Source organism: Drosophila santomea, chromosome 3L, assembly GCF_016746245.2.
Source record: "Drosophila santomea strain STO CAGO 1482 chromosome 3L, Prin_Dsan_1.1, whole genome shotgun sequence".
Classification (NCBI taxonomy): Eukaryota; Metazoa; Arthropoda; class Insecta; order Diptera; family Drosophilidae; genus Drosophila; species Drosophila santomea.
The window spans coordinates 7,638,883-7,665,148 of NC_053018.2; the positions used below are offsets into that span (position 1 = coordinate 7,638,883).

The window sequence follows — 26,266 nt, forward strand, 5'->3', positions numbered from 1 at the left end:
ATCACTCACAGTAGTGAACCTATAATTTTCAATCTGTAAAGTAATAACTAATGAAATTGGTCGTAATATTGCAGTTCAGTTAATCTTGGTAGTTGCTCTAAATCTGACCATTATTTTTTAGCTACAATTATGCCATACAAAAAGTGTCAAATGGTTTTCGCTTGATCGAAGCTCTGCCGTACTTCATAATGTAAACAAACATGGCTCAAACAAGGGATTCTTAATTATTAGATTCAATAAAGAGAAGCGTTTGGTAGCAATGCGCACCAGTTACAAGAAAAACAGACCTTTCGACTTCAAGCTAATTGATCTGGTGGAACCGAATCCGGTGCTCTACAAGAGATCAGGGCTCTCGAACTACGATGCCATGAAGGCGAAAACTGATATTTGGGCTCGCATAGCCGAGATGATGGGTTGTGATGGTAAGTCAGTTCATTAATTCCTTGGTAATATCCATATTAAGTTACACTCTCACTAGTGGACTTCTGCCTGATGCGCTGGAACAATCTGCACTACCAGTTTCGCAAGGAGTTTCGCCGGGCGGACACCAGTGGGTCTACCTGGCCGTACTTGGAACGCCTACGATTTCTGGCCGAGATCCAGCCGCCCCCCAAAACCAGAAACAAACCCAAAGTAAGGGACTCCACGGGCAAACAAGAGGCGATCATCCAGACAGAAACCCCTGTGCAGTTCCTGTGGGAGACCTATGAGGATGGGGATGTTCCACAACAGTCCAGCACGTTTATCATCGAGGAGGTCATAGAGGAGCCTAGCGAACAGATCATCCAGGAGGAAATCATCTACGAGGAACAAGAGCCAGCTGAGATACTCTCCCCCAGAAGCAGCTTTCTCCAGATGGACCAAGTACTGGCGCAACTGAAAGAACCGCACAGGAGACGGGCAGAGCGGAGGATTACAGCGTTTCTGCTGAAGTGCCAGCTGCGTGCCTTGAGCAATCAGTCCGTGGAGGACCTGAGCATTTAGCTTTCCGTTTACATACTCACAACTTTATTTAAAAAACAGAATATAACTAAGATTAAACCTTGCACTTGTCCAAATCCAACCATGCAACTTTTGGCTTCACAATGAACTGATCGCGCGGCAAACTGTCCAGCATTGTGGTCTGCTGGCGGACGTACTTCACCAGTCGCTCGATCTGCGCGTAATCATCGCAGTTCATCTCGAAAAAGCGACGCCACAACGCGCATGCCAAGACCCGATCGTCGGACATAATGCCCTCGTCGTAGGCGATAAGAGCCGCTTGGAACTGCTCGGATAGCGTCTCGATCTGCTGACGGGTGCGGGAGGGATTGTGAGCCTGTTGGGCAAGACAGAATGCAGAGTATGAAGAATATGGCCAACTAAAGATGAACTAGTGTAAAACCTACTCCCAATTTCTTGGCGCGTGTGTTGACATCTCCCCACATGGCCTCCACAATGCAATTGCGCAGGAAGCGTCCATCCTCGCCTGTTTCGGAGCCCTCGGCCATGGAGCGCATTAGGAGTAGCCAAACATGCAGTTCGGTGACCAGAAACCACGAGTTAAAGGTATTGGGCAGATTGAAGTCGCGGAAGAAGGCCACATAGTTGATCTTGTCGGCAACGCTTTCGTACAGAAGATGACTGGTTACCTTGAGGCGCTAGTAAGGGATTACAAAGTTGAATATTAACCAATATATAAGTATAAGTATCATTCACCTACCGCTTTTGTGTTCGGTGTGAAGCCCACTTTGTTGAGCACTCTCTTCAGGATTCCGCCTTCCGCAGCTGCTGCTGCGCCTGGTTTGGTTTTATTGGGATTATCCACCACGCCGGTGGAGGAACACAAGCGGCAGGGCTGCTCCAGTACTCCCAGTATCGCTGGGCTGTGTTTGTAGGCATGTTGTGTTGCCTATAATAAAGTTTAATTTAAAAATTGTACACCCGTTTATATAAGAGTTGCAGGCGGTGCATTCGTAGGCCTGTGTTTTGAGTAAATCACGCACATCCATTGCTTTAAACTTACCCATGTGCTTCTCGATATGCCGCCGGCCAGTCTTGCAACTGCTCGAGTGCAGTGCATTTTTAAATATTTTTAAATTTACTAAAACAAAATCGTTTCAAAATTCCAATTGCACGCGACAACAGTCCTAAACAGCTGATCCAGCAGGGCTGCCAACTCGGTTATAAACACAAGTTAACAGTGATTTACTAACATATAAATAACAGAATTGTTAAAAATAATGGTAAATGAAAATATATGTTTTTTTAGCATAGGAAAATTAAGAACCATTTCTTTATTTACATAGACGCTTCATACTTTTTTAGTTTTAATTCATAAATTCTAGAAAAGCTTGAGTTCGAAAATAGTGTGACTGCGTGATTTAAAGGCTGCTTTTAACAGCACGAAACAGTCATACTGTAAACATCCAATTGGAAATGTAAATAAATAAGTAACCATAAATTTCATAACTAAATAATAGAAAGCATGCTGCGTTTGGGGAGTCAACTGTGCCGGCAGGTGGCCTATAATATGCAGACTGCATCCCGATACACCGGTACCGCGAACAAACCGAACTTAATCGCCAGGAAGATGACACAACAGCGGGCGCCGGTGAATTGGACCACCAGCATTCCCAATCAGGCGGCCAAGGACAAGGAGAAGATTGCTCCATTGGGATGGTTCCTCCTGGTGGGTCAAAACTCGCGCCCTCAGCTGCATAATATTACTAATCATTGTTGCCACCCATTCCCTAGCTTATTCCGGCCACCACATTTGGCTTGGGCTGCTGGCAAGTGAAGCGCAAGATTTGGAAGGAGCAGTTGATCAAGGATCTGAACAAACAGCTGAGCACGGCGCCTGTGGCTCTGCCAGATGAGTAGGTTTGCCAGCACATTCTGCTGTATATTCTCCCGCTCTAATGTGTGCATCCGGCAGTCTCAGTGACCTAACCCAAATGGAGTACCGGCTGGTCAAGATCCGTGGACGTTTCCTTCATGACAAGGAGATGCGCATGGGTCCGAGATCGCTCATACGTCCCGATGGCGTGGAAACCCAAGGCGGACTCTTCTCGCAGCGGGACTCGGGCAATGGCTATCTAATAGTAACCCCTTTTCAGCTCGCAGATAGAGAGTAAGTTATACTCTAGAAGCATTCTCCGAATCATCTAAATATTCATCCGATCCCTTAGCGACATAGTGCTCGTCAATCGAGGATGGGTGTCCCGCAAGCAAGTGGATCCGGAAAACCGTGCATTGGGCCAACAGCAGGCGGAAGTGGAGCTCACGGCCGTGGTGCGCAAAGGAGAGGCACGTCCGCAGTTCACACCTGACCACAAGGGCAATGTCTACCTCTATCGCGATCTGGTACGCATGTGCGCCGCCACAGGAGCGGCTCCTGTCTTCCTGGATGCCGTATACGACGCCCAAACGGCTACACATGGTCCCATCGGTGGCCAGACACGCGTTACGCTGCGCAACGATCACCTGTCGTACCTGGTGACCTGGTTCAGCCTATCGGCGGCCACCTCCTTTTTGTGGTACCGCCAAATAGTCAAGAGGATACCCTTTTGAGAGGAACATTAGTTAAACGCACTGTTGTTATTTTTATTATAAAATTTACATGTTCTCGTGTAAATGCTGGTTTTTATTGGCCCGCCCCGCAGGAGGGGATTGTCCTGCTGGGGACTTATATTGCAACTACCGATCCTCGAGTGGCGGATCGACAGGGGAATAGGAATATGAATACAAATACGGTTTGAGGGTTTCCCTTTCGGGTGTGCCTAGTTGAATACTTTTAACTATTTAAAAACACACTCGTTAGCTTGGGTCGATATGGGGAAATTATAATATTGTCTGATCAGAGGGGGTATCTAAAAAAAACGCTACGTTTTATAACTTTGTGGTTAAATATTGCCTTAATTGTGTTCAAATTAGTATAACGCTTTCTTATTATATACAGAAATGTTTTAAAAGCTTACTTTCTTTAGAAACTAATATACAAAATTCAAGAATTCAAATTTACTTTTCACTTAAAATAGACAGAGTTCCTACTTAAGAACATCCAATTGTCCAAGATGTGATTAAATATTGCTTTTGGTCTTATTTAGTGGCTATCCTCTCAATCGACCCAATCTAACACACACTCAAATACAGAAAAAAATACGCATATTTACAGTGTAGTCTCGCAAATACTGGAAATTTCGCCAACTTTAAGTGTGAATGCCACCACATCCGCCGTCCGACGCGCCTAAAGCTGCGGCACAATGCCCCACGAGCGGAGGAGTCCAGTGCGCTGGTACTTCTTGCCAATGGTCTGGACGTGGAAGCCGATCTGTTGCAATCGCTCGTGGTCGAGGATCTTGCGGCCATCGAAGATGTAAGCCGGCTTCATCATGGATTGGTATATACGCTTAAAGTCCAAATCGACAAACTCATCCCATTCCGTGCAGATGACCAAGGCATGTGTGGCTCGCACTGCGCTGTAGGGATCACTGTGGATCTGCACCGCCTTCTTCACCTTCTCCGGCGATTCCGTGACACTGGGATGCGTGAGATCGTCTATGATCTGCTCCGGTTCCACCTTGGGATCGTAGATATCCAGTGCGGCGCCCTCCTCCAGTAGAGTTTGGCATACGGTTATAGCGGCCGTTTCGCGCGTATCGCCCGTATTCTTCTTGAAGGCAAAGCCCAAGATCGCTATCCTTTTGTCCGACACCGTGTTGAACAAACTCTCGATGATCTTCTGCGAGAATCGCCGCTTCTGGTACTCGTTCATGTCGATCACCTGCTGCCAGTAGGCGGCCACCTCGGGCAGATTGAGGTTCTCGCATATGTAGATCAGGTTGAGGATGTCCTTCTGAAAGCAGCTGCCGCCAAAGCCCACGGAAGCCTGCAGGAACTTGGAACCGATGCGAGAGTCCAGACCCACGGCGCGCGCCACCTCGGAGACATCTGCGCCGGTGGCCTCGCACACTGCCGACAGCGAATTGATGCTTGAGATTCGCTGGGCGAGGAATGCGTTTGCCGCCAGCTTGGACAGTTCGCTGCTCCACGTGTTGGTTGTGAGGATGTTCTGCTTGGGTATCCAGTGCTCGTAGATCCAGGACAGCTTTTCCACCGCTTGATGGCCCTCGGGCGTCTCCTCGCCGCCGATCAGCACGCGATCCGCATTCAGCAGATCATTGATGGCGGTGCCCTCGGCCAGGAACTCGGGATTGGACAGAATGTCGTAGTGGATGCCCGGCTTCTGGTTCGCCCGCAGTATGTGCATGATGCTCTCCGCCGCCCGCACGGGCACCGTGCTCTTCTCCACCACAATCTTGTTGGACTGCGCAATCTCGGCGATCATCCGTGCTGCACTCTCCACGTACTTGAGGTCCGCCGCTCGGCCTGCAGATTAAAAAGTGGATTACTAAGTGATATTAGGTTTGACAATAAGCGGTAGCAATTCATTTTAGGTTTACTTAAAGTATTTCTCGAACAGCAAAGATGGAGGTGTGTACAATGAACCTTGAAAAGTTAAACATTTTGGTGACTAATAGCTATGAAAGTGCACCCTTAATTGCTTTTTCAATTAATTGTATTTTAGAGCTGTGTGATTATCAAACGATTTCTGATTAAACGCACTTCACAAAGTTTATTTCTTTAAATTAAAAAAACATCTTGCTGTCTATTTTTAGAAAGCATATTTTCAAGTACTGCCTCATTCTGTAATTATTTATGATGTCTGCTTCTTGGCTTTGCTATTTTATTGATAATTAAATAACAAATTTATGATTTGAAGCTGACATGATAGTAGCCATATTTTCTAAACTTAAGAAGCTAAATGAACGATAGTTGTATTAAATGATAGTATATGATTGTAAATGATTGTATTTCATAGCAAATGATAATTGCTCTATCTATTGAACCTGTTAATATTCTATATATTATAGGTACTTACCCTTGCCATTGCCGCAGGTTTTTGTGGGCGTGTTCACCGAGATGAAGATGAGGTCCGCCTCCTTAATGGCCGTCTCGATGTCCGTGGAGAAGAACAGGTTCACATTGCGACACTTCTTCACCACCTCATCCAAGCCGGGCTGCAAAAGAAACCAAAGTGCTTTGTTAAAATATTTTAGAAATTATTCAGCCACAAGTTGTTGGCCTAGTTTTTTAGCTTTGGCTTTCTCAAAATGCCAATCACGACCCACTCCCAAAGCTGAGCACTTGGTTGCCCGATAAGATTATAACCCTTCTATATATATACTTTGTATCCGATTTCCCATGAAAGCTATCTCTCAATTAACGTGTTTACGTGCTGCAATAGCACCTGGAGTGGTCCACTTGGCGGCGTTTAGTGATTAATTTAGAAATTATTGGATAGGGTCTTCCCATGACTACGCTTATGCAATATTCACACGAATTCTTGATTCACCACTCATTTAACTCATTCAGCCAGACATGTTTCCGTTTCAGATACACTTTGAATGTTCATTGAACTCGTTTGGTGCGCCCAGCCAAATTTGCATACGTATTTATATGGATTTCTCGGGGGGCAGGTGTTAAAAACTGTCTTTTTTATTTCTTTTTCGCCTTTCGTTTGATATAAACAACAACAGCAGATCTATCTCCAGATCTTGATAATTGGACAGATACATTAAACAACCAGTCAGATACATGTGTTAGTCGGGAACATAAGCGATAAGTTTTATGGAACATGAGTACAGCGAGTTGGAACGTGGCGGGAAATATAAAAGTGCAAAATGAAAGTACGCCAATTGCCAATTGCCAATTGTGCAAATTCCAAACAAGAGGATGTTGTTGACAAGATCGCCCTTACATTTCCTAGCAAATTGCATTGGAGTACTCAAGTGTTGGCCATGATTGTTTGCTGGTGGTATTGCAATCTTGGTAAGTGAATATCAATAATCGGAAACTGACTAGACAGCCTCTAATGGCTCTAATGGGTACAAGTGCACCCAGTGTCTACTTTTTGCCCATCTTCTTTGCGTGCATATCATTAGTATCCATTACAATCGAGCTCCATTGAGCGCAGCTTATCTTGAAACGTAAATTTTCCAATTTGTGGGTCTAGGTAAAAACATTTACGGTCTAGAATGCAGATAAATGTGTATTGTACTTGATTGGTTTTGAAACTATTTTTAGGGATACACTCAGAAGACGATAAGCTTGAGTTAAATATATAAAATATACGCAGTGATTTGTTGTTTTAAGGAAACTGATATGACATACTACTGCTACAGGGTACAAATCCCAAAACGTGATATACTAGGAAGCCAGTACACGCGAAACTCAGGCACAGAGTAATGGGTGTTTGGGTGATTGTACTGTATATACTTCTATTCTATACTGTTTCCCCCAGAGATACTGGGTGTTTGACGGGAACGTGGGTAATTGGTAATTCCAACTAATGTGCGCTCGCTAAACCAAAAAATAAAAAAATAAAAAAAAGTCATGCCCAGCGAGCTTATCTGCAACCGAGACTTTGTTTTGGCGCAGAGCCGATAAGAAGAGTGGGTAGCTCCAAATATATATGTACATATAGTGTATAGAGTGGAGAATGAGGGCGGACGGAAGCCAGGACGGAAATGCGGCAGTACTGGAGGGGGGGAGGGGTAAAGTAGGAGGAGAAGCTGCCTTTGCGGGCAATCCGCTTGCACCTTATGGCTTCTCACCTAATGGCGCACTTGTAGTATCTGGAATTTGGGTCTGGTGGAACGACAGTGATGGTCACGCAGTCTGGAAAGTAAAATCGATTCCCACGCTGGTTTTCCGTTCCGAATCATATTTCAGCAATCATACGGCTCTGCGCGCTTTTAATGCTTTATTTTGAGTGACTAATGGCTGCAACACGCCGACTGACCATTGACCTTGTTGTGGGCCAAGTGCGTTGAGCACCTGAAGTCTAGTAGAATGCCAAACACGCACCGTTGTTCAGGTGAAGACGGGCTACACTGCGCGAAAACTGAGCTTCGTAAGGCAATCAATCTATCAAGTGATTTAAAGTATAACTCGTATAAACTTAATCATGGCAAACTCAATCATAGTAACTAAAGGACTAATGTATCTACAAGATACATAGGATTGAATTATTCAAGAAATCTCCGAATAGCTCTGGCATTTTCTATGTGCAGAGGAACTGGTTTACTTTTGCGGAGTGAGGAGAGCGGAGGGAGGGGGGTATTCACCGAGTTGGACATGAGCGGTCATCGACGTTTTGGAATCTGCTCGATGGATCGGGAATTGATTGATGTATTGTTTGTTTAGGATTAGTGGAAGCCCCGAAAAGAAGAAAAAACACACAAATTGCAAGGCTAAGGCGTGAGCACGAGCACACACACACACACCAGTGCAGCTAACGTTCCCTCTCTCTCCCACTGGCAAGCAAACGCACACAACAGTAGCACTTCCTATGTACATACAAGCGGAAAAAAGAAAAACGTACCTCGTAAATGGGCAATTTATCCGAATTCCACTGGGCAATCCGCTCGACGCTCTTGTCCACCAGGGTTATCACGATATCGGGGCATTTGAGCGCCATAACCGCGCAGGTCGGACCACCGACATAACCAGCGCCAATGCAGCAGACCTTCATTTCGTTGCACACCGCTTTTCGTCGCTCGATTTGTTTTGCTTCGCCGTTCGTCGTCCCTTCCGTTTGCTTCCTTCCTCCTCTTTCTCCTTTGCCAATTTCCCACTACTTATAGTTCTTGTTGTTGTTTTTTTTTTTGTCTTGTGTTTTTGCTTCTCCGGCGAGTGTCGCGTGCTGTTGAATCGAGCGGTCGGAGGAATCTGACTTCACGCGGCGGCGGAACGACAATAACTACTACCAATACCGCTTAAAATCCACACGAAGTTTGGATGTTTGCAAACAAGAACAACAACAACGCTGGCCAATAGTAATGCAGTGTGACCGCAGAGCGAGCGCCCCATAACGGCGCTTGCCAGCATGGTCACTCTGGGAACTTAACAACTTTTAAATATTCGTTTTTTAAACAAATTAATTATTTAAATTACGAATTGCTAATAATTTGTCATCAAATAGGATGCACTTTGATATTTAAATATTCAGCTTGATTATTAAAATGATTTTTATTCATTTAAATGATGTTTTATTTTTATATATGAGGTTTTACTGCAATATTTTTAATTGGTAAAATTACATTTTCGAAAATGGTTTCCATTAGCAAAGATTTGAAGTTAATTAATTTAATATTAGGAGGCTCGTGTTGAAATATTATTTAAAGTCATATGTATATTCTCCACAATAATGATTTAAATGATGATTAAACCAAGATCCTTAATTCTATTAAGTAAATCTAATATAAATGTAACCTCAGCTGGCAGAAAGACAACTGCTTTTATTTCACGACAAAAAACTCAAATATGTAAAGCTCAGCACTTGCGGACATCCGGAACGATTCCGCACTCAGCATAGGGATCAGGCGCCTTGGCCTCCTTTTTGGCGCACGGCGGGCACTCCACGCAGCAGAGATCGTCCTTGGGAGTGGCCTTCAACAGGCCATCGATGTTCTCGCCCCTGGGCGTCTTTAGGTTTGTGCCCGAGTTCACACGCGATGGCACCTCGTTCATCTTGGTCTTGGACGAGGTCTTGGGCAGCGAGTACTTGGTAGCATCCGGCGGATTGGGTCGGCCCCAGAAGTCGCGCGGCACATCCCAGATGATCAGCGAACCGTCCGTGCTGCCGGTGACAAACATAGTCATGCACGGGCTGTAGGCACAACTGATCACGGAGGAGGCGTGCTCCGAGCCTATGCCCACCACAGCACCACTGTTGTAGTCCCAGAGCTTCACCTGCAGATCGCTGCCCACGGTGATGAAGTAGTCACCAGTTTCGTTGATGGCCAGGCAGTTAACCGACGACTTTTTGGAGGCGGTTAGTTCCCTGATCAGGGCTCCATTGTACACCATCCAGTAGATGATTCTGCCGTCCGAGCCGCAGGTGATCACCTGGACGCCAGTTGGGAAATAGGACGCGGACATGAACTGCGTGTTGGCGGTCACCACTTGCTTGCGCGTCATGCGTCTTGAGGGGATTAGTTACTGTTTAAGGAATACTTCAAGGTACATATAGCTATTTCCAACTCACTTAATATCCCAAATCACACAGGAGCCATCGGTGCAGGCCGAGATCACTTCAGTGTCCAGATAATTGATGTCCAGCGAGGTAATGGGCCCCGAGTGATCCTTCAGCACACCCACGAGATCCTGGCGATACGGATCGATCTTCCACACCCTCACCTGTCCCTCGATGCCGCCGGTGACGATCAGACGACCCGAGGAGGCCACGGCCAAGGCGCTGCATCCTGTGGTTAAAGAGATGTTTTCAATAAGAAGGAATAAGAAGGTTTCAGTTAGTATTCCAAAAGTTCACCCTTGTTGTGTGCGTTGGGAATGGCGTAGATGAGTCTTCCGGTGATTGGGGTAAAGGCGCGAATGATGCCATCGTTCCAAACAGAGACTATGCTGGTGCCATCGTGGGTGAAGCGCACGCAGGCGCAGTTAAAGTTGTAAACCATGATGCGGAGCAGCTCCTGCTTGCGTCCAGAAGACCAGATGCGGATGCACTCCTTGCCCGACGTGGCAAACACGCCAGAGTAGTTCCTTAAATTCGATACGTTTAAAGATATTAAGGATCGTAGAAGCGTATATGCGATCTACTCACTTGGGAAACGTGATGCAGTAGACCGACTTGGTGTGGCAAGTTCGCAGCAGCTTAAGCACCCAGGTCTTGATGTTCAGCCCGTAGATCTCGTTGGTGTCCGTGCAGATGTAGAACATTTCAGTTCTCGAGCGCACAAAGGACGAGATCCTGCCAGAAACGTGAGTCTTCTTTAGGGTGCGCAAATATGGCCATGTGGGACCCGGATAGTCGCGGAAGTTAATCAGCGGCACATCGGTGCGCTCCTCCACCAGCTCGATGTCGCCATTTCCCGCTCCAATCAGCAAACGTCCGCCTTCCAGGACATACAGAGCACGCACACCATTCACATAGCGATTGCAATCTCTGCCCGTTGGCTTTCTGGGATTGTGGGTGCCGAAGGCACCCAGGATGCAGCTGGTGGAGCCCTTCTTGCTCACATGCTCGCTATCGCAGCAGTTGAGCACGATCTTCACAATATCACCAGTTCCGGTGCCCAAGTAGGCGAACTCATCAGTCTTGTTGATGCGGGCGCAGTAGAAGACGCGCGTCTTGCTGGCCATCAGGACATCCTGCACGTACAGTTTCTTCTGCTCGCGCAGGATGCTCCACAGGCGCAGGTGTCGATCTCCGGCGGTCACAAAGAAGTACGGATTGTTGTGCAACGGCCGGACAGTCAAGGCGTTTCCGGATATAGCCCGCGACGCGGGTGTTTGGCAGATGGGAGAGCTATAATGGCGAACATAGTCAATTAAGTTTATGCGCAAGTTCTGCCATGGATACTTACAATGCCTCCATATCGAAGACGATAACTGAGCCATCGTCCACGCCTCCAATGGACACCACGCATCTATCCTGGGCAGTAAAGCAGATGGCCTGCACCGAGACCTTGTGCAGATCGTGGCGAGCGATCTCCTTGCGCTGTTCGTAGTCCCAGATGATGACGTAGCCCCGGAATCCCATGTGATTGATCTGACCGGAGGCCATGTACTTGCCACTCTTGCTGAGATCCAGGCATGATATGGTGTTCGTGTGTCCGGCCACAAACTCCTGCGTATTCTTTTTGTAGTCGGCGATGCCTATCTTGTTGCCCAGCGCAAAGATAATGGATCCTGTGACCGGATGCTGGCGCACTCCATTCTCCACCTTGCCATTGATGCCAAAGATCGCGCGCGGTAACAGTTGCCTGCAGCCATCGTGGGACTCTCCCATTTTCACTGGATTATAGCAAAATATACGATTCCAAATGTAGCATATAGGGGAGTTTGTGTCTGTTCTGAGCTTGAAGGTTTTTAACCGGCTTGTTTTTTGTTTGAAAACAGGGCAGCTGGCATTTTAAACAGCGACCGTTGCTGGGTTGCCGCTGTTGCCAAAGTAACTAGTTTAACGTTTTTGTAAGATGATTAATGTGTTTTATATTTGCTCTATTTCATAATAATTTTAAATGTCTATTTTAAAACTAAATTAACGACAGAAAAGGTTTAAAGTGGAATAGGGAAAAACGTAAACGTTAAAAATAAATGGGAAAATAGATAATGGGAATGTAGATTATAAATTAAAATTAATCAATCTCCTTTTGTAGGTGGAAGGGCTTGACTTGAGTGCAGTACTGTTTCAGCTTGCTGATATTGAGGGAGGAGCAGGCTCGCTGAACACGATCTTGCATTTCGAGCTCCTTCTGGATGACATCCTCCATGGCGGCGTACTTCTCCTCCTCGATTTTCAAATGTGCCAGCATAGCCATGTTCTGAAATGAAAGTGCATTTATAGATTTATTGCTTTCTCGATCTAGCATTATAACATAAATCATCCATTTCCCACGATCTTAAGCTTGTGATCAAGATAGTTTCCTTTAGTTCTTAAGTTACCTCTCTGTACTTGGCCTTTAGCTCCTCCAACTTGGCTGTCTTCTGCTCCTCCTCCTCGCTGGTGTACTGATTTTCGAAGAACATGTGCTCCGGATGCAGCACATGCGGTGGAACGTGGAACACCCTGCTGTCCAGTTCCCTCAGAGCTTTTAGGCCCTTGCAGGCGGCGGCCTGGAAACGACGCTCCACGGTTTCCCTTTGGGCTTCTAATAACTCCGCCGTTGCGGGCGTTTTAATCTTATTGATGATCTGGCCAATGCCTTTCTTTATTATGTCCTGCACAATATGTTCACCTTTGAAATGGAAATTGAAAATGATGAAAAAAGGACGCTGATATAGGAAACTAGGAATGTAGGACTTACGCTCTGCCGATAGCTGTGCTGCTGTGAAATTGAAGAACTTCTGATCGTAGGTGCTGCTATTAAAGTCCATTATCACAGATTTCAACAATATATTCATAAAAATATTAAAATTAAATTGAACAAAAACGTAAATAATTGAAAAAGTCGCGCATTTAATGTGACCGTTCTAAGAAAGCGGAGAAATGCTAACACATCAACAGTGCTGCCATACTAAGCTAGAAATCTAGCTAGTAAATTTAGCTCATTGCTAATAAATTACTATGCAGATGGAAATTAAATAAAAGAAACCCATCCATGGTTTTAAAAAGTTTTTGACAAATACATTTATTAAACATGCACATTAACGGCACTGTTAAACCCCGCATTAATACCTACCTAACAAATGGAATATTTTACATACTTGGTTTATTGCTTGACAAATACATATATTATCTCATCATGTTGGGCTCATCGATAATATCTAGCTTATGAAAAAAATAAATTAAAAACACTTATTGTAGAGTTTTGAAGTTACCAGAACGCATACAAAATATGTATATAAATCACTTAGTCCGCTAAAAACTATATTAATTGAATGAGAATGCAAATCGAGAAGCACCATGAATGCCCCTAATGTTTTTGTTTTGCTTTGCCGGCTTTGCGAATATAATACAGCGAGAACTGAATAATCAGGAGAGTGCGACATACATAACGGTGCCTATATAAATAGCTCACACCACTCTTCTGCAGTCGCTATTTACAGTTAGGCACTGTGCGAGGTTCCAACTAATTAAATACTTCAATTACTGGAAAATCAACTTGACCCGAGCAAACAAAGGAAGCAAATATGCGTTTCATGGGGGGCGTTCTGTGCCCCTTGGGAGTGGGTCTTCTGCTCCTGGGACTGTTTGCGCCCATTTCTGGCATTGGCTTTCGACGCGGAAGGCTGGGCAACGGATTCCTTGGGGAGCCCAGCAAGATTCCAACCCTGCAAAGGAGCCAGCAATCCGAGGATCTGTGGTTCGAGCAGCGATTGGATCACTTCAAGTCCAGCGATAAGCGCACCTGGCAGCAGCGATACTTTGTGAATGCCGATTACTACCGGAATGACAGCTCCGCACCCGTTTTCCTGATGATCGGTGGCGAGGGTGAGGCGTCGGCCAAGTGGATGCGGGAGGGAGCCTGGGTACACTATGCGGAGCACTTTGGAGCGCTTTGTCTGCAGCTGGAGCACCGTTTCTACGGCAAGAGTCATCCCACCGCGGATCTGTCCACCGATAATCTTCGCTATCTCAGCTCGGAGCAGGCTCTTGAGGATTTGGCCAGCTTTGTGACCGCCATGAAGGTTAAGTTCAACCTGGCCGATGGTCAGAAATGGATCGCCTTCGGTGGTTCCTATCCTGGTTCGCTGGCTGCCTGGGCCCGTGAGAAGTTTCCCCAGCTCATCCACGGATCAATCAGCTCCAGTGGTCCACTGCTGGCGGAGGTTGACTTCAAGGAGTACTTCGAGGTGGTCAAAGCCTCTCTAGCTGCCTATAAGCCCGAATGCGTGGAGGCCGTGACCCGCAGCTTCGCTCAAGTGGAGATTCTCCTGAAGCACATGATTGGACAACGCAGTCTGGATGAGAAGTTCAAGTGAGTGGATCAACTTATAAACATCCTGTTCAAGTGTTGATTCTGTATGCCTTTTCACTTTCAGAACCTGCACTCCCATCAAGGATTCCATTGAAAACGACCTGGACATGGCCAACTTCTTTGAGAATCTGGCTGGCAACTTTGCTGGAGTGGTGCAGTACAACAAGGACAACAGTCCCCATGCCACCATTACCATTGACGACGTGTGTTTTACCCTCACCTTGCTCCTCTGAGCACATACTAAACATATTTCAACTCCGTAGATCTGCGATGTTATGCTGAATACCACAGCGGGTCCACCTGTCACCCGTTTGGGCCTGGTGAACGACATGCTACTGAAGGAATCGAACACCACCTGCCTGGACTACAAGTACGAGAAGATGGTGGCGGACATGAAGAACGTTTCCTGGGACTCGGAAACGGCCAAGGGAATGCGACAGTGGACGTATCAGACCTGCCACGAATTCGGCTTCTATCAGACTTCGGACAACCCAGCAGACACTTTTGGAGATCGCTTCGGGGTGGACTTCTTCATTCGCCAGTGCATGGATGTGTTCTCAAAGAACATGGACGCCAAGTTCCTGCAGCTGGTGGTGTCCGGCACCAATGATTACTATGGCGCCCTAAAGCCAAACACCACAAATGTGCTGTACGTGCACGGTTCCATTGATCCCTGGCATGCTTTGGGCTTGTTCAAGTCTTCTAACCCTGCACTTCCTACAATTTACATAGAAGGTATGCGCTTATCAACAGATTTTTCCCTTTTTTGTTGGCTAAATTGAGTATTTTTCGCCTTTTAGGAACTGCTCACTGCGCCAATATGTACGAGCCGGTGAAAACCGATCCGCCCCAACTGGTGGCCGCTCGCAACAAGATACTCAAATTCCTGGCCAAGCTACTGGATGGCTACACCTCAGCACTAATGTGATTTCGAAATGGCAGGGGAAGAGTGGCTAAGTCAAATGTAATTTTGGACTCGTCAGCGATTTGTTTTATTTTTTGCTAACGCATGAGTTTTATAATATATTTTCTGCTCCGCTGGGAGTTAATCCTTCTTGGCCTGTTCCATTTTCTCGTGGAATCGCTTCCAGTAGTGCTGCACCGTGGCGTTTCGAACGATATTGTGCTCGACAAAGTTCAGCAGCCAGGTGCAGGTCAGGTAGGTCAGGTCATAAAAGAAGGCCACCACGCGGAAAAAGTACTTCTCGGTCTGCTCCTTGCTGGGCAAGTTGGCCATGACATCCTGCAGCTGCTTGGCGGCCGCCTCCTTGGCCTCCGATGCCTTCTTCTGCGCCTCGCTCTTCTTATCCTCATTCGAGGTGCCCTTGCTGCGTACGATGGAGTCCAGTGGCTCGGCTCTGCCCAGTTTTCCGCCTGAAGTGACTATGGAAATGGATGGCGTTTGCACCTCACCAATTGGCACGTCCTTACGCGTGTTCTTCCCTGGGTTACTTCCCAAAGTGCTGCTTGTCGATGGAAAACCCGGCGCCACAAAGCCGTGCGGCACGTTCTTGGGCTTGTCATCGCTGCCACCTTCAGCGGAGAAGCTGCGATCGGGATTCAAGGACACGGCACGTGGACGCACAGTGTGGGCATTGAGGCGATTCCATGTGGGGTAATCTTTACGGCAGGGAAAGGCGTTAGTCTAGTCTAGTTGCTAATGAGTGAAAAAACACGTGCGCTTCACTTACTCCACGTTGTGACCATTGGTCCCGCCACCGACTTGCTCCATTTGGTCATTAACAATGCGCGAATCATTTTCCAAGGTTTTGCGACGATTGCAGATTTTAAATTCTTCACACACGCAAGTGACAATTTCAACAAACGAATTATTCCAAAAATGCCTGACAAAAAGCAGAAGGCGGAAAGGCCAACTTGACTATCATCAGCCAGAGTTGCAACCCTTTCTGTGGAAAATCCCTCTTTCTAAGAAGAGAACACTTAATTCTAATAAAGCTAACCCCAAAGAAACAAAAATTTTTAAGATATGTATATAAACAGGAAGAAGTTTTAGAATAACAGCTCTAAATTTGTGGATATACTAAACTTGTTAGGGAATGCTCAATGTAAATTAAAGATCCTTAAATTTATTATACTGAGTTGTCAGCTCTGAAAGCACGCAGAATGATGGGCACCATTGGCAGCATTAAAGTTCGTGGTTATTTTGTATAAATGGTCTTTTATTTAGGCTATTACTAAACATATTAGTAAGTTTACTAGTTACATGTTAGGGCTTACAACTCCAGGCCTTAGGTTCACCTTAACTAACGCTGTCAAGCTCTTGGCAAAAAATAAACGTCCGGAAAATGGCAGAGTCCAAGGAGACACCTCTACGATTTCCGGATGTTCTCCTTGGTCGCCGCCATTAGCACGCGAAACTTAACTAAATTCCAAGGAGAGCCGATCGGGTTGAGGGTTTAGGATGTACAAAACCCATCGGCTGTCCTTTGTCGAACTTTACATTTGTGTTAGGCTAATGTTTAAATTAGTTAACTTATAGGTGCAATTTAATGGACACGGTTAACTAAATTGCAGTTGGTTAATTTGTTCCGCGACTACTGGCAACCAAATCGGTTATTAAAATTACGTGTGTCAAGCATGTAACGCATTTAAAACATATATGGAGCATACGATTGCGCATATGCAGAGCGTAAATGTATCGAGTTCTTAGCGTTTAATGGAAATGTTGATGCGCGTTTTCCTTTAATACTACGACGCCAGCTAAATAATGATGATCTCTTATGATCCGCAGCCCTCTTAGAATAAGCCAATTTGTTTCAGATTGTTCTTGATGATCACATCGGTGACGGCATCGAAGACGAACTTCACGTTGTTCGTATCCGTGGCGCAGGTGAGATGCGTGTAGATCTCCTTTTGGTCTTTTCGCTTGTTGAGATTTTCAAACTTCATGCGAATGTAGTTGGCCGCCTCCTCGAAGGTGTTGGTTCCTAGTAAAAATATATGTTGTTAGTTAAATATTTAATTGTTTCTTGCATTCGTATGTTACCTGTGTACTCTGGGAAGCATATCGTCAGCGGAGATCTCTTTATCTTCTCCTCGAACAGATCCTTCTTGTTGAGGAACAGTATTATGGATGTTTCCACAAACCACTTGGAGTTGCAGATGGAGTCAAAGAGCTTCAGGGATTCAATCATGCGATTCATCTCTTCGTCCTCGGCCAAAACTAAATCGTAACCTAACAAAATAAAAGGCATTCCAGTTATGAATTGTCATATTTTGCTAAGAATATGAGACTTACCTGATAACGCAACGCAGAAGATTATGGCCGTAACGCCCTCGAAGCAATGAATCCACTTTTTGCGCTCCGATCGCTGTCCGCCCACGTCAAAAAGTCTGAAGCGAAAACATAACCATTAGAAACGAATCAAAATGAACCGGAAGTGGCCAATTAATGGCAAACTCACTTGAAGTGCAGCTGCTTGCAGGAGAAGTGTGTCTCGATGATGCCAGTGGTCTTCACCCGCGTGCGTAGCACATCCTGCTGGGTGGGTATGTAGTTCGGTTGCGCGATGCGGTCCAGCGAGTTCAGATAGTAACCCGCCGAGTCATTCAGCTGATATTCACGGGATCGGGCGAAGCTCTGCTGTACACCTCCGTCTGCCCAGAGTTTCTTCATCAGGAGAACGATCTCGGGCAGCAGGATGCCCTCGTCGGCGGCCGAGGCGTGTGTGAAGAACTGGCGGGCAATGTCTGTCCGTCCCGGATCGGCAAACTCGATCTTTAGACGACCCATGGCCCGGATGATCACCATCAGACTCTGCACCGTGTTGCTGAAGACCACGCGACGGTACTCCTCGCATTCCTCCTGCGAGTAGCCCGTGTCATGGATGATCTTCATCTGTTTCACAATCGTCGACTTGCCCGACTCGCCGGCTCCTGCAAAATGAATTCAACAATGTGTATCAGTAAAGGTTACTATTTAAGTTTATAATGTAAGTGTATTGTAAGCGTATTCAATTTCTTTCCAAGAATATTTGTAATAACTTTGAAGTTCAGGGCGTAAAACAGAATGAATCGCCACTTGGATTCGGGTTTTTAAGTATCAATGGGCACGGAAGAGGAATTTATGAATGGAATGATCGAGAAAAGTTGCTCAATTGCGGGCTCAAAAGGTCAAAGCAGCGACTGGTTTACGCTTAATTGCGCTGGTCAAGTTGAGAAATGAATGAATGTCGTATTTCGATACAAATAATATGAATGCCCAATAGAGGTCCATAGTATTTGATGGCTCATCAAGTAATATGATGATTATTAAGGTAAATATATTACCCATTAATATATACATGTATTTCCTATGTGTAATCTTCCATAATTTATTTGTTTTTAAACTGCCTGGTCAGCTCAGTCAGTGTCCATTCCCTTACATTTGAATGCATGGCCATTGGCCAAGCCCTGGAGTTCGTTGAACCAGTCATCAGTTCTCAAAAGTTATCAAAGGCGGTGGAAATGGCGGAGAAAATGAACTGGGCATAATTTCATTCGCCGAGTGCCTTCAATTGTAAAATGAGACCTGACCCGCGAGCGTTAATAAACAAACACGGCTTCGTCTGGCCAGTTTATTATGTATGTATTATTATCTGCTGCGTCGAATGATAAAAAAATATATGAAATATAATCGCATTACGTGCTCGCCAGTTTCCCTTTTCGTTTAAAAACTACAGAAGCTGAAATGGCAGAGAAAATGGGCAAATACAAAAATTGGCAACTCTGCCGCTCCAAGTTATATGTCTATTTCGGTTATCTATAGCTTTGGCCATATCTATAGCTATATACATATACATATGTATGTATATACGAGATGTTGGGGCATTGCAACAATGGCACATTAAGCTGAGTTTTTGCTGCAGTTGGCAGTTGGGTCCATTCCCAGCCACCGGATGATTAGGTAATTGCCAAAGCCAAGCCTGCGACTATACTTTCACTTTTCTCCCCTCTTTCAGGGCCTCGGTACTTGCACTGAAACTATAATTGTTTTTACTATTCGTTCATATATCAATCCCCCAGGGTTGGAAGTTCCCTGCGGCTCATTTAAGAAAGTGATTAAGTAAATGAAATATTTTGGAATATTTCGGCTTTAAGATCAGCTAAGAAAAAACATTGAAAAGCACTTTAATTCTTAGCTATGCTCATCAGACCTTGTTACAAGTGCCACACAGAGTTAGAAGAAGGTCCACCTTAATTGTACAGTGCGTGCAACTATTACATCTACTACTAATACAAATTGTACTAGAATGGTTATATATATTTTGTCAGATATTTTTAAGAATTTCATTCCAACCAATCGCGCACAATGCGTGCTAATTTTGGCATAAACAATGCCGGAGCGAAAGAGACGGATGCAGAGTGCAGATAATAGATAATAATAGGCAAACAACGGTCGCCACATAATGATGAAATTGACAGATTTGAATACGAATATGGACATTAGGCGATGTTCAAACTTGCCACTGTGTGGAAAAAAGCAACAAACAAAGCAATCCACCAAATGAGCGGCGGAAAAAGGTCAATTTAATAATAATAATGCTAACAAAATGCGAAAGAGTGTGTGTGCGTGTGTATTGGTGTGTTAGTGTGGCTGGGCCTTCATTTATCAATGCACCGTTAGCTGTGCCATAACAAGCCGCGCGTCAGCGCGTGCGAGCGAGAGGCCAGGCTAGAGGGCTAGAGCGAGAAGGGGTCAGAACAACGGCGGTACGCACAAAGCCGCGTTTACAAGCTCATTATCATCATCGCGATCGCCACGACCAAACGGTATTATAATTAACATCATTAAACAGTGAACAGCGGCGAAAAGAGAATCGGCGGAGAATGTTGGGGATCTCTCGCTTCTATTGAGATGTTTTATTTATTTTCATTAAGTTATAGAAGTTTTATTATGAAAAAAAAAAACATATTTTGTATTATTGTTATTAGAATAAATTTTTAGAATTTGTCAGAAAGAAGTATTACTGGTATATAAAAGTGTCCACAAGTTGTGACATGTTTAGTTTAGTGTGACCAACGTTCAATGACATTCTAATGTTTTTGGTGTGGCAGCATTCATTTTACATATTTTTAGAGTTACATGACCTGTAGATACTAGATTTTGCAAAAAATTTAACAATATGTAAATAAAACTTAATGATTCTACATTGCCACTTATCATTTGAACTTTAGCTTGTAAAAAAAAACAGTTTTAAGTGGCACAGCAAATCTAAAGCCGAGTGAAACATGCACTTTCCACTGTATTGCTTACTAACTTTCCCGACTGTGTGCAACGTAGTGCAACATCCAATTGGCCAAATGATCGTTAGAATATTCATTGGAAGTGGTGACTAAGGCCGCTCCACGCGATGAGTTAAAAGGGGGAGGTGAGGAAGAACAACGCTGTAGACAGCGAGAGAAGAATCGTAAGAAAGTGTTCGCGCCATGAGTAATCAAGTTAAATGGCGCCTGGTCGCGGTTATCGAAGTGGGAAATGTGTTAATCAGCGGGGAGCGTGAAATTGACCGGAGCCACCGAAAAAGTAAACAATTAAATCCGATGAAATGGGACTCCACCAAAACGGAAGCCCCCACCCAGTGACTTTCACACAGATCATTCGATTATCGGGGAATTTCTTATATAAATTATTGAACCATATAGCATATAGCATATATATGGAGCACAGGGCTGTTCGAAATTGATGTATAAGGTCGCTCGTTTGGCGATAATTTTGATAAGGCCAATGATACTTTCAGCGTGCTCAAGTGTGTGTGTAAGTAAGTTCTTAAATAATTGTAGATTAAGTTGCTGTGTGTTGACAGTAGTCTGTGTTTCGATTTTGATATTGGTGCGCCAGCAGCATGACACTATTTTGTTTATACATTCGCTTTTTTCTTCGCTTTTTTTTTTGTTTTTACAGATATCCCAAGCTGCTTACTCATGCCCCCCAAATGGAATTCCGTCGCTTTTGCAATTCTCTCAGTGCAAATATCTTGATAATAATGCAATAACTCACAATCTTTGCCCTTAAATGAGTATGTTTTGGGCTTGTGAACGGGTGAAAAGCGAAGAAATTCAGCTGAAAGTATCAGCTTTTCAATTGAATGGCGTGCGGCAAAGGAAACAAAAAGGGGCGTGGCAGCAACAGCATAGTGTAATATAAATTAAGTGCCAGCTGAGCAGCTTTATTAAATCTACACAATAAGCGCAGCGTTGGGGGCTGGCAATTCCGATTCCAATTTGAGCAAGTAGTCGCGCTACACGCGGAGAAATAACATGCAAGTTCAACGAAAAAAAAGGAATATTTTAACAAATTTCTTTGTGGCATTGTGAGAAAATATAGCTAAGAACACAAAGATTCTAATGAAAAATCAGAACTGCACAATTCTTATTACTAAGAGTGTTTATGAACGAAATAAACAAAAATGTTGTATACAGATGTCTACACTTTGTAGTGAAAAACTATCATATTTTAATTAATTTTGAGAATTAACTTTGACTTTGTATTTCTCTCCGTGTAGCAGAGCCAGCTGCATTTGGTGGCGGGGCCATTTATTTGCGCTAATATCGTTCACCCCACTTGAAATGTCAGCGAGCAAACAACAAAGCAGCAGCAACAACATCAGCCAATTACTCAGCTTGAAGACACGAAGAGAGAGAGGTGGGGAGAAGAGAAGAGAGTGCTCGGCTCAGAGATCAGAGATCGGTTTTCATCATGATCCAGAAATTACAGAACTCACGCCCCACACACAAGGTGCAAACAATTAAATCAAGTGCATTGGCAGCGGGAAAGTTGGGCTAAATTCTAGGATGCAACTGCTGCAAGCTGTTTTCTCGTCTATGTAAACCGGGTCCATTTACACTGGTCAACAAAACAGCTGGGATAGTAAAAGATTATAGGGGAGATTTTGGTGCTCAATGCGGGGATGAAAACTGTAGAACTTTCCGGCACCTTTCTGCTGGCATTTTCCAAACCGGTTTCCAGGGTTTTCTTGCAGACAAACAGTTTTCCCTATTATCTTTCAGCTTGCAAGTACAGTGGTTACTGGCAAACAGCACTGTGCAAGGTGCAGTGTGCTTATATGGTAGATATATTTCATAGTGCAAATGAAAACTACACCTGATAAAGGCTTTTAAAATATTGATTTCAGTCTTAATTTTCTCATGTTCATCATTCTTCTTTAACATATAGTACATGATACCTATCTAACAATAATTTGTTAATAGAGAATCGTTCTTAAAGTAATTCATAGAAATTAAAGAAAATGTTTTCCAATTGAATTGAATAATGATAGCCAATCTTTTCTGTACTTTTTAGCCTGCCACTTGTTGCCTTAGGCATGTTGGCCCGCTTCATTGGTAAGTCAGCCACAAATCAGGTGGAGGAAAAGCTCAGCTGCATTGTTTTTCGCAAGTGAATGGCAATGAAATGAAAAGTACACACGCAGACGGTGAAATATTATCGCTCCCATATGCCGTGCATTTAAATCGCTCGGTGGAAATTAAATTGCAGAAGGTTGCAACGCGGCGCCGCATTCAGTTTCACTGCATTTGCCGCAGAGGTCGGGTCACCATATACTATATACATATATATATGTACATATGTGCTTACATATATAAAAGTACCATATAAGTATGTTACGATACGATGGCGCCTTGTCGCTTGAATGGTTTTTCCTGCAAAGTAAAAACCGTCGCACTATCGGCACCACCAACTGCATATCAACAAACATGTTTCCATTGCGGCGATTCGATTCAATCCACTTGTTGAATCGATCCAAAAGATCTGAAAAGATCGTGTACCGCATACGGAGAATCGAGAATAGAGAATCCACAGCCAAACCAACATTTGGTTTCAATTTACGTTCAACTCCCTTATCGCCATCGAATTATTGGACACAGACATTGCATAATGCACGATCTACATACGAACAGATGGATTTGTTTAGCCTTATAAACATGGCTTTTCCCAGATAAACAGAGTTGTTTGAAGTCTCACAACTACATTACCTAAATCTTAGTTGTTTCGATTTATAGAAAACTCTTAGCATAAGTTGTATTGTATAGAATAACAATAAGTTCAGTTATTAGTATATTTCAATATATGTCTTCATTTTAAGCAAATAGTTACTTTTCTAGTAACTTTAGTATACAAAGCTCAAATAAACAAAATTGTTATTTAAGTATGACTAATTCAATTTGCAATATACTGCGGTTCTGCTGTATTATTTGTTTCGCGGCCTTCCAGCATGGGGATTTCCCCACTGGAAAAGCCGGCAAAATCCTTGCCCAAACTCACCACAGCCGAAAAGATAAGCAAAGGAAAGGAAAGGAAAGAAAAAAAACGGAACCCAGCGGAAACCCACCCCGCCCAAGCCAAAAGCAACCGAAAAATGAGGTCAGAGCGCGAATTTCAGCACATTTCTCTCGGCAAACAAGGGAATTCGCGAAACTGGGGAAATACAAATACCGGAATACTACAGAGGTGGAGAGGTGAATAGGTGAAATGCAAGAGGAACGCACCCAGCAGCAGCAGTTTCACCTCCGAGGCGGCCCTTTCGCCCTCCGCCCGCAAGACGCGATCGATGTTCTTGGACCGCTCGATGGCCTCCTTATCGCGTGCTGTACTCACGGCACAACCCATATTCGCTGGATGTCTTTAGCGCTCGGCGATCGCAATGCTTTTTACCGCGTTTTATGGTACTTTTATGTACTTTCCGCACTCTTCACTCGCGATTTTTCCACCAAATTTCGAGATGCGTCTGCGCGTCGTCGGCTGTACACTTTTTTTTTTGTTTCGCTTTTTGTGTGCGTTTTCAACTCTCTTCCTTTCACACGAACACACCACACATGCGCAGGGCACGCACGCAAACACACACACACTCGCGCACGGGTTCGAAACGTTTATTGGGTGTTTTTAAATATATTAGCCCGTTTGCATTGCTGTTTGTCACGCTTTTTGCTGCACCGGCAGAGCCGTTTTAATATTCTTTTGTCGCTTAAATTCGCTTATCCGCTGATTTTGCTGTGCGCAATATGATTCACTTCGCGTCGGATTGGTGTGACCGTTGCTTGAAGTTCACAGATCGTTTGCCCGCTGGCGTTAGTGCATTTAGCACGATCGTCAATGTGGCAACGCTGTCGGGCTTGCTACTCTGCTTGCAGCGATGTGGCAACTCCGGCTGGGTTTGTAACTTCGCTACAATGTGTCTTAGGCAATTGTGACGTCACTCCTGCGCGGCAAATTTCAAATTAATTTAATTAAACTACACGCATTTTTATTATCGCAACTTTGTATGTTTAAGTTTCTGAATGATCATATGATCTTATTTCTTTTGGTCACTCATGAGTCAGACATGCATTATGCCCAACTTGCCCTTTTCCTCTTGCACTTTTGTTTGTTGTTATAGCGCTTTAAGTGTAAATAAACATAGCCGAAAATATGATGTTGTTCTGAAATGCAGGCGATCGGCATTCCCCACCACTTCCCCTCCCCCTGCCCCAATGCAATATGCACGCAGGCCTCTGAAGAAAAAGTTCTCAGGGCCCTGGCATAAATAATATTTGCCTTTTGGGACAAATCCGTTCTCGATTTGAATTCCAAATGTCTGCAGTTGCAAGCGGTGCGGGTACAGTGGAGCTTCTTTGTCACAAACCAGAAATATTTCAAGTCATTTAAGATCATTAAGAAGCACAGAAGTTTTCGAAAAGTTCTATAACTTAACTACTTAAAACTAAATTGAGTATCTATTTATTTAATGTACTTGTAATTAATAACACTACCTTTAATAATATACCAATGTTAAGATAAGGCAAATAATATTCCATTAGAAACTTTGACTTAAAAGAAGCTCCTCTGTTTTTCCCCAAATCGAAGATATTAAAAGAACCTATTGTGATTAATCTAAACAAAAAGATGCAAAGATGCAGGAAGACGAGGATGCGGATGCGGATGCGGATGAGGATGGGGTCGCAGTGCAAAAGTTTTGCCGCCGCCGGAGGACGTCACATGTGGCCCCCATCCCCCCAAGAACCCCAACCTCCACCCCCTCCCTCCATTGCCATGAAAATAAAGGCCATCAACGGGTCATGATTTACACATGTTTACACGCAACGTGCGGCATTTGTCGAGGGTTGAGCCAGAGGGGTGGAAGGGGGGTGGGGGTGGTGATGGGGATGGGGAGCTGCTGTCTCATGAATGAATGATCATTTGTGCTATCCAACAAACAGCCTGCAACCTCTGTAATTTATCGTAAAAAGCACAAGCTAGAGAAATATGGATTTCTGCGGTTTTCCGCGCGAGTGTGAGCGAGACAGCAATGCAGGCACTGTGGGTGGTCCCGCTACCCATTTCTGTCGCACTCGCTGACTGCGAATGCGGCGCACGCTGCAACATTGCTGTTGTTGCTGTAGCTGTAGTTGTTGCTGTTGGTGTTGTTGTAGCTGGCAGTGTTGTTGTTGCAGGCGGGATCGGAATTGGAATCCCGAACTGTTTGCTGATGCCAACAAATTTGACGAATGTCGGCATCATTTCATCCAAAACTTCAATCGCCATCGGGAAAACGAAGAAGAAGAGGAGGAGGAGGAGAAGGAAGAAGGGCGGGAGGGGAAGGAGAACCAAAAACAACAAGCTGCCTTGAAACTAGCGGCTGGAAGGAGGAAGAGGAGGGAAGTGGAGAGGAGGGGAGGGGAGGAGCAATTACAAGGATGGGCAAGGCCTTGAAATAGATATACCGTTAGCAGCCAGCCCACACATACCATGCACTGGGAGAAAAAAGCACAGGCTTCAGTTG

The 26,266-nt window shown here is 44.6% G+C and overlaps 9 protein-coding genes across 9 annotated transcripts; 3 read left to right on the top strand and 6 right to left on the bottom strand.

Annotated features, from left to right (window-relative positions):
• The first annotated feature begins 43 nt into the window (after window positions 1-43).
• Window positions 44-1,071, top strand: LOC120450374. Its single transcript, XM_039633362.2, has 2 exons — window positions 44-422; window positions 479-1,071. Exons 1-2 carry the CDS (start codon window positions 260-262, stop codon window positions 982-984), a joined length of 669 nt encoding a protein of 222 aa, XP_039489296.1. The 5' UTR covers window positions 44-259; the 3' UTR covers window positions 985-1,071.
• Window positions 986-2,148, bottom strand: LOC120450373 (ubiquinol-cytochrome-c reductase complex assembly factor 1). Its single transcript, XM_039633361.1, has 4 exons — window positions 2,006-2,148; window positions 1,703-1,891; window positions 1,389-1,640; window positions 986-1,318 (listed from the first exon to the last, which is right to left on the bottom strand). Exons 1-4 carry the CDS (start codon window positions 2,060-2,062, stop codon window positions 1,037-1,039), a joined length of 780 nt encoding a protein of 259 aa, XP_039489295.1. The 5' UTR covers window positions 2,063-2,148; the 3' UTR covers window positions 986-1,036.
• Window positions 2,149-2,393: 245 nt separating this feature from the next.
• On the top strand, window positions 2,394-3,616 carry LOC120448041 (SURF1-like protein). The gene is made up of 4 exons (XM_039629784.2): window positions 2,394-2,671; window positions 2,737-2,858; window positions 2,918-3,112; window positions 3,171-3,616. The coding sequence occupies exons 1-4, from the start codon at window positions 2,468-2,470 to the stop codon at window positions 3,550-3,552; spliced, it is 903 nt and encodes a 300-aa protein (XP_039485718.1). The 5' UTR covers window positions 2,394-2,467; the 3' UTR covers window positions 3,553-3,616.
• Window positions 3,589-8,820, bottom strand: LOC120448040 (UDP-glucose 6-dehydrogenase). Its single transcript, XM_039629783.2, has 3 exons — window positions 8,429-8,820; window positions 5,924-6,062; window positions 3,589-5,370 (listed from the first exon to the last, which is right to left on the bottom strand). Exons 1-3 carry the CDS (start codon window positions 8,576-8,578, stop codon window positions 4,229-4,231), a joined length of 1,431 nt encoding a protein of 476 aa, XP_039485717.1. The 5' UTR covers window positions 8,579-8,820; the 3' UTR covers window positions 3,589-4,228.
• Window positions 8,821-9,314: 494 nt separating this feature from the next.
• On the bottom strand, window positions 9,315-11,971 carry LOC120448039 (cilia- and flagella-associated protein 52). Its single transcript, XM_039629782.2, has 5 exons — window positions 11,433-11,971; window positions 10,670-11,374; window positions 10,379-10,608; window positions 10,094-10,310; window positions 9,315-10,030 (listed from the first exon to the last, which is right to left on the bottom strand). The coding sequence occupies exons 1-5, from the start codon at window positions 11,855-11,857 to the stop codon at window positions 9,379-9,381; spliced, it is 2,229 nt and encodes a 742-aa protein (XP_039485716.1). The 5' UTR covers window positions 11,858-11,971; the 3' UTR covers window positions 9,315-9,378.
• A 69-nt stretch (window positions 11,972-12,040) lies between these two features.
• LOC120448042 lies at window positions 12,041-13,049 on the bottom strand. The gene is made up of 3 exons (XM_039629786.1): window positions 12,876-13,049; window positions 12,514-12,806; window positions 12,041-12,392 (listed from the first exon to the last, which is right to left on the bottom strand). The coding sequence occupies exons 1-3, from the start codon at window positions 12,970-12,972 to the stop codon at window positions 12,207-12,209; spliced, it is 576 nt and encodes a 191-aa protein (XP_039485720.1). The 5' UTR covers window positions 12,973-13,049; the 3' UTR covers window positions 12,041-12,206.
• A 494-nt stretch (window positions 13,050-13,543) lies between these two features.
• On the top strand, window positions 13,544-15,543 carry LOC120448024 (putative serine protease K12H4.7). Its single transcript, XM_039629765.2, has 4 exons — window positions 13,544-14,489; window positions 14,554-14,692; window positions 14,753-15,224; window positions 15,290-15,543. The coding sequence occupies exons 1-4, from the start codon at window positions 13,702-13,704 to the stop codon at window positions 15,415-15,417; spliced, it is 1,527 nt and encodes a 508-aa protein (XP_039485699.1). The 5' UTR covers window positions 13,544-13,701; the 3' UTR covers window positions 15,418-15,543.
• Window positions 15,455-16,368, bottom strand: LOC120448026. The gene is made up of 2 exons (XM_039629767.2): window positions 16,181-16,368; window positions 15,455-16,109 (listed from the first exon to the last, which is right to left on the bottom strand). Exons 1-2 carry the CDS (start codon window positions 16,245-16,247, stop codon window positions 15,535-15,537), a joined length of 642 nt encoding a protein of 213 aa, XP_039485701.1. The 5' UTR covers window positions 16,248-16,368; the 3' UTR covers window positions 15,455-15,534.
• A 280-nt stretch (window positions 16,369-16,648) lies between these two features.
• Window positions 16,649-24,556, bottom strand: LOC120448025 (G protein alpha i subunit). Its single transcript, XM_039629766.2, has 5 exons — window positions 23,997-24,556; window positions 17,915-18,386; window positions 17,749-17,843; window positions 17,497-17,685; window positions 16,649-17,437 (listed from the first exon to the last, which is right to left on the bottom strand). Exons 1-5 carry the CDS (start codon window positions 24,115-24,117, stop codon window positions 17,247-17,249), a joined length of 1,068 nt encoding a protein of 355 aa, XP_039485700.1. The 5' UTR covers window positions 24,118-24,556; the 3' UTR covers window positions 16,649-17,246.
• Window positions 24,557-26,266: the final 1,710 nt, after the last annotated feature.